This window comes from Quercus suber, unplaced genomic scaffold (assembly GCF_002906115.3).
Source record: "Quercus suber isolate HL8 unplaced genomic scaffold, Cork oak 2.0 scaffold_117, whole genome shotgun sequence".
Classification (NCBI taxonomy): Eukaryota; Viridiplantae; Streptophyta; class Magnoliopsida; order Fagales; family Fagaceae; genus Quercus; species Quercus suber.
Genome location: NW_027069582.1, coordinates 514,623 through 521,425, shown reverse-complemented (window position 1 = coordinate 521,425; position 6,803 = coordinate 514,623). Strand labels below are relative to the sequence as shown.

The 6,803-nt window shown below is 30.7% G+C and overlaps 1 protein-coding gene across 1 annotated transcript; it reads left to right on the top strand.

The window, feature by feature from the left end:
• The first annotated feature begins 2,022 nt into the window (after positions 1–2,022).
• LOC111995567 (putative pumilio homolog 13) lies at positions 2,023–5,739 on the top strand. Its single transcript, XM_065775671.1, has 5 exons — positions 2,023–2,425; positions 3,199–3,779; positions 4,390–4,553; positions 4,686–4,935; positions 5,230–5,739. The coding sequence occupies exons 1-5, from the start codon at positions 2,023–2,025 to the stop codon at positions 5,350–5,352; spliced, it is 1,521 nt and encodes a 506-aa protein (XP_065631743.1). The 3' UTR covers positions 5,353–5,739.
• Positions 5,740–6,803: the final 1,064 nt, after the last annotated feature.

Genomic DNA, 6,803 nt, shown 5'->3' with positions numbered 1-6,803 from the left:
GCTGACCGTTTCGCTTATGAACGGTTTGGGATGGGTTTAAACCACCTGTTTGAATCGTCCTTCCAACTACTAGGCGAATTGGTGACACTGTTATTGTTGGGATCTTTATTCATCTCATGTAATTCTAAGTCTTTTGAATATATGAATGAATAAAGGGAAAATTTTAGCTTTAAACTGGTTTAGATCAATTTTTCTTTTAAGGGAAAAACTCTTTTACACATTGTGTTTTACACACGGTGTGTTTTTAATTTTATAATTGAAAACTTGAGGTTAAAGGAAGTCGATTTCGTATTGCACTGGTCATACTAACTACCAGTACTTCTCTAAAATGTATGAAAAAAATATGAGGTTGTATTGTAATGAGAATATTTCACATATTTATTCTCCAAAGAATATTTCAGATATTCAGCCAATATTGATGTTTTGGCCGGTAAACGGGAATATTTCAGATATTTTGTCCAATATTGACGTTTTGGCCGGTATAATAAAAAAATGTTAAAATTTTTAATTTTTAATTTATTAAAAAAAATGCTATTTAAGGTAATAAATTGGTTAATTTATTTAGGCTAAATTTTAGGTTTATAAAACATGTGGATTTTAAATTTTGAGAAGTGTTATGTTCACAACATTTTACTGACTATAATTTGAACCCGTCACTAAAATTAATTTTTTGCCCACTAGTAATAGATAGTAACAACTCGCCATACATTGGTTTAACTATATAATAAGATATGCAAATTTGACTATATAAAACATACAAATGGATGTGGCAATTAACATAATAAATAAATAAATAAAATGTCTAAATTACTATACATATATACATATTAGTTTGTAAAAGTTATTTAAAAACTTAAATAATAATATTTTACATTACCAAAAGAAAGAAGATTGATATTGAAATACTACTACTAAAAAAAAAATACAGAAATAAAATAAATACTATTTAATCCAATATTGACGTTTCGGGCAGTATAATAAAAAAATGTTAAAATTTTTAATTTATAATTTATTTTTAAAAAAACATGTTATTTAAGGTAATAAACTGGTTAATTTATTTAGGCTAAATTTTAGGTTTATAAAACATGTAGATTTTAAATTTTGAAAAGTGTTATGTTCACAACATTTTACAACACTTTCGTGACAAATTTAGGTAATAAGTTATTACTGATTCTAATTTGAACCCACCACTAAAATTAATTTTTTGCCCACTAGTAATAACTAGAAATAACTTGCCACTTAGGATTTATGGTGAAAATATTGTGCCAGTTGTGAACATAATATTTCTCTTAATTTTCTTTTGTTGATAAATATAAAATTAATAAATTCATACTTAACTAAATAAATAGAGGCAATCCCAAAACGGTATACCTGTATCAAATAGGTACCGAAATATTTCATTTACTTGGCCAAATCGAAACTGCATTTCGTGGCCAAATCGAAACTGCGTTTGACGCGAAATTGACTACATCGGTAAAAATAATGCAAAAATAAAATAAATACTATTTGATTCATATTTAAATATTATTATTTGATTGATTTATTTTTATTTTTTTAAATTGAGGTTTAGGCGGTGTGTGATACTAAAGTAATCGTAGTTGGACTCTGATGTTAGGAGTTGTGTACATCTATTCATATATACATATTAGTTTGTAAAAGTTATTTAAAAACTTAAATAATAATATTTTACATTACCAAAAGAAAGAAGATTGATATTAAAATACTACTACTAAAAAAAATATAATACAGAAATAAAATAAATACTATTTGATTTATATTTAAATATTATTATTTGATTTTTTTTTTTTTTAAATTGAGGTTTAGGCGGTGTGTGATACTAAGTAATCGTAGTTGGACTCTAATGCTTGGAGCTGTATACATCTATTTAAACTAGGAAGTCGAAAAAACCTAGTTATATAAATAATAATATTTTATTGAACCCGGATTGCTATAAATACTTATATGAAAGTACGTACCCCCCGACTCAAATTGTTTTCGAGAGCCACCGACTCAAATTGTTCCATGGAGTCTCGTATCAATTGTACCAACTCAGGGGATAGTGTTACTTCCAACGTTGAAAGCTTTGCTTTTAATTTTGCAAACCTTCGAATTGCTACTTCTTCTTCTAGTCCTGCCTTGAATCAAACCCAACAGATTCATCACACTAATGGAACACCGCCACCAACGCTCAACACCAACTCAGGGGATAGGGTTAGTTCCAAAGTTAGAAGCCTTCCTTTTAATTATGCAAACCTTCGAATTGCTACTTCTTCTTCTACCTTTAGTCCTGCGTTGAATCAAACCCAACAGATTCATCATACTAATGCAAATTATGAAACTGGGCTCCAACATATTCCTCTTTCTTCCCTTGCGTTGTATCCACAAAGCCAAAGTATATGGTCATCGCCGGACGATAGGCTCGGAGGTATTGATATGCATCTTTACTTGTGTTTATATATGTATGCAGTATGCATGTGTTTATTTGTATCAATTTGGGTATATATATTTTGGCGGCTCCAGGGTTTTCTTTTAAAAACTTAAATTATTATACAAAATTTCATAATTAAAAGAGCTCATATATTGACAAAGAAAAAACTCACACACAAATGCATAGTAATCATTGCATAATAATCTCATCATTAATGCAATCTACATCTTAGTGTAATCGTTGCATAATAATGTTGCATAATAATGATGCGAGCTACATCTTTTTCAAATTATATTATTAAATTATTAATGAGAATTAATGTGAGTTACATCTGTTTAAAATTATATTATTAAATTATTAAGGGGATGTTAAGGAGGTAAAAGTTTAATTTTGTTGGGCCTAAAATAATTTAGGATGGTTTCTTAAAAATTATATAGAATTTTTATTTATTTAAACACATATATCCTCTAGATTTTTTAGGTACTCTACCAATAGATTTTTTTAAATCCTAACCACTTTTTTATAATTTAAGTGTCTAGATTTTGTCATGTTAGCGTTCCACTAATAATACTCTTAAAGTAATAAAATAATGTTACAAACAAAATAATTAAGATCATTATTAGTGGTCTAGACCACTAAATCAAAAATTTATTTGGTAAAGTGTCTTAGAAAATCTAGAAGATTTGAATCCGTATATGTTTGAAGTTTTCGAAGAGAGTAGAATTTACATTTTAATTTTTTTTTGAATTAATATTTGGTTATTTTTGTAGGAAATTATTTGTGTAATGGATATTACCCTGACTATCAAGAAAACTATCTCTCAAGTGCAAATCCTGGTTTTGAGGGCGCATCCACAAGTAATTGGGCCAACCAAAATGACCTTGGTAGATATCATGCAGCTAGTGTGTTACAAGGGAGGGGAGATAGTCTAATGAATGCAAATTTGAACTTGCTCGGTGGTGGAAGGAGTCAAAATTCTTCGTTTGATTATCCACGTGAAGTAATTGAAAGTAATAGACCCAATGCAGACTATGGTTACTGCCAAAACTTCGGGGCTCCTGGTTGTTTGAGGAATCAACAAAGCTTTGGCGGTGTTGGATACCAAGGTGGTGGCATGTTGCACTCATTACAAGGTAATGATAGTTGTAATGATATTGTTATGCGGGCGAACACCCAAGAAGGTTCCCAGTTTTTACAAGAAATGTTGGTTTCAAGGAACCAAGAGATTATAAATAATTTACTTGATGGGGTTATTGATTCTTTATCAAAGCTGATGATTTCCAAACATGGATATTATTTCTTTGGTAAGCTTGTTGAGTCAGTCAATTACCATCAGTTGCGGCAAATTGTGGTAAACATAGTAACCCTGCACCTCCTGGTGAATCGCTTACTAGACTATCATCAAATTTACATGGGTAATATACCTTTTAACACTCACTTTTTCTTTTCTTTTTTTCATTTAAAACTATTTATGTTTTATGCTTGTAATTTTACTAGATTGATGATTGAATTTTCATGCGCAGATCAAAATCACTTCAAAAGCTTATCAAAGTGCTTGTTGAAAAACCACCCTTGATTTCTGAGGTGATATCTGCTCTATCTGAGGAATTCTTAAAATTGATGAAATATCGAACAGGATCTTTAGTTATTATAAAATGTTTGGAGGTTGCTAATGCTCAATAATTCCTCAGACTTCTTCCATTCCTTGTTCATTACATAGTGATAAATTCGTAATATAACACCTCTTTTAGTTCTAGAGATCCAAAAACATGAAATCATATACTTTGATTAACTATATGTTTCCATGATTCTATTTGAAGTACAGGATAATTTGTTGTCCTTATTATTTAGTTTGGATTTTGGAGTTACATGTTTAGAATAGTTAGTAATGAAGCCAAAATGTAGAAATTTTTCTATCATTATTTGGCAACGATTAACTTGAATTACCTTTTCTGGTTCAGTTACTATACGACGCAGCCATAAACAACTTTCGCGAGCTAGCCAAAGATGAAGAAGGATGCATATCCTTAAACAAGTTCATCACAAGTAGCAGAGGGTCAGGCAGAGAACAACTCCTACATGCAATTGCAGAAAGCTCATTATACCTCTCTCAAGATCCCTCAGGGTACCAATTTCTTTTAATATCTTATTTTGTGCATGGTTTAACTTAGTTTTTTTTCCCCAAGTGTGCTTTAATTTTTTTTTTTTTCATATGCAATTGTTTAATTAATGGGTTTTTTATTTTTTGTTTCTTTAGGAACTATGTTTTGCAACATGTCCTAGGACTCGATGATCCTCAAGTCACTAACATAATATGCTTACGTCTGAAAGGTCACTATGCACACCTCTCTTCACAGAAAGGTGGCAGTTATGTGGTAGAAAAATGCTTGAACTCTGTCGGGATGAATTATGTGATTGAGGACTTTCTGAGCTACAACAGGCTCTGTCAACTTGCTCGGGATCAATATGGTAACTATGTGATCCAAGCAGCATTGAAAGCCACTAAGGTAAACATTTTGAACTATATAGCTGTGGACATTTCAGATTTTATGCACACTAGGAAAATATTCCTATTCTTCATTGCTGATGAATAGCATTGATTTTGCTATCTTCAAGGGCAAGCGATCTTTTATAGGTAAAAATTAAAGTATATTTTGGTTATTAGTTATCATAAAGACTGAAAACATTTGCATGTATTTCAAATGCAATTTTCATTAACCTTTAGCATGCCTTACTGATTATTGGTATTTAATTGTTAATTTACCTTCTGAATTTCCAATTGTTCCATTTTTGTCTTCCAGCGTGTAAACAGCCTATATCATGAACGACTTCTAATGATCCTACAAGGGAATATGGCTACTCTCCAGTCTGGATATGGAAGAAATGTGTACAGTTTGATTGTCAAAGGGGTTCCACTTGATTGAGCATGATCATAACTCAGAATGAACCAACCTTCAGTGTGAAGAAAAAGTGTTATTTGTGTCCTTGTTATGCTTTGTTAGTTTGTTTGTTTAACATATATGGGTACAGCCTTTGTACTCTTTTGAAGTCACCTAGAGAAGTGTGCTAATCTATATTAGGCATAGGGTTCTATTAATGCATGCCTTAAGCGTTAAAAAAACCCTTTAGATATATAATTTTTGAAAATCTCACTTTCGGTAAGTTAATTGAAAGTGGGTATATTGTAGGTTCTTTTTTTTGTCTCTCATGAAATTGACCTTGTTCTTAGGTATGCATGATTTATGTAAACTCTAATGTTGTTATGGCTTTTTTTGTTAGGGATTTTATTTTATATATTAAATTTGTCTACAGTTCTAGCGTGGATCTGTTATAAGCATTTTCACTCTACGAGCATGCCCAACTCAAAATTGTTGCCCTTATCTATTTTGTAGAATTGTACAAGATATTTAATTAATGGACTTTTATAAGTTTGCATTGTACTAGCGATGTAAACTATGAATTTCCTTGATTCATATAAAGGATAGCCTTATGATGTGAATAATACAATTGACCAATATATTTCCTTTGCTATTCTTTCAATCTTTGATTGACGACACAAAAACGAAAGAAGAGAAATTTATGAATTAAACGTGTCACATGCAAAGAAACACACAATCAACTCTTTTATTAGACTTTCATCATTTTTGTTGGATGGTAATTTATTCTCTCACACTTGTTATTTTACATTGACAGCGGACATCATACACTTCCCATTTTAAATGTGAATATCACACGTGACATTATGAATGCTTTGTGTACAAAATGGACATTAATAAGTATGACTAGACAATAACCATTACTCGACAGAAAATGACTACCTGAACATATGTAATTGGTCATATCTATTACCAAAGTGGTGAGCCTTCGCTTTTGAATTGACCACCCTTTTTCGTGTGTGAAAGTTTGATCTTTGAAAATTGTCGACTTAACTCCCACAAAACAAAATTTTCACCCACCTTAGCAATTGTTAGATAGGCTTATAGGCATGTTGGAGTGAGGGTTTTGGTTTTCTTGTAAATAAGGAATGAAGGTATGAAACAGATACGTTCCTTTTTTTTCTTTTTTCTCTTTTTCTTTTTTGGACTGACTCTTGTAATCAACTAGTCCGATCCGCCAAATATTGAAAATTATAAATAAATAAAAAAGAATATATAGTCATTGTTATTATTTTATCAGCTATTGTACTACAAGAACATTTGTCTATAGTTTTTAATATTAGTAGATACTATTTTGTCCACCTTTCACTACCACCACAACCACAACCACAACCACAACCACAACCACCTTCCACTCTTCTTTTATCATATATATATATATATATGGTAGCTACTATTTTGTAGGCAAAGATACGTATTGTCCATAAAATTCTTTAGTA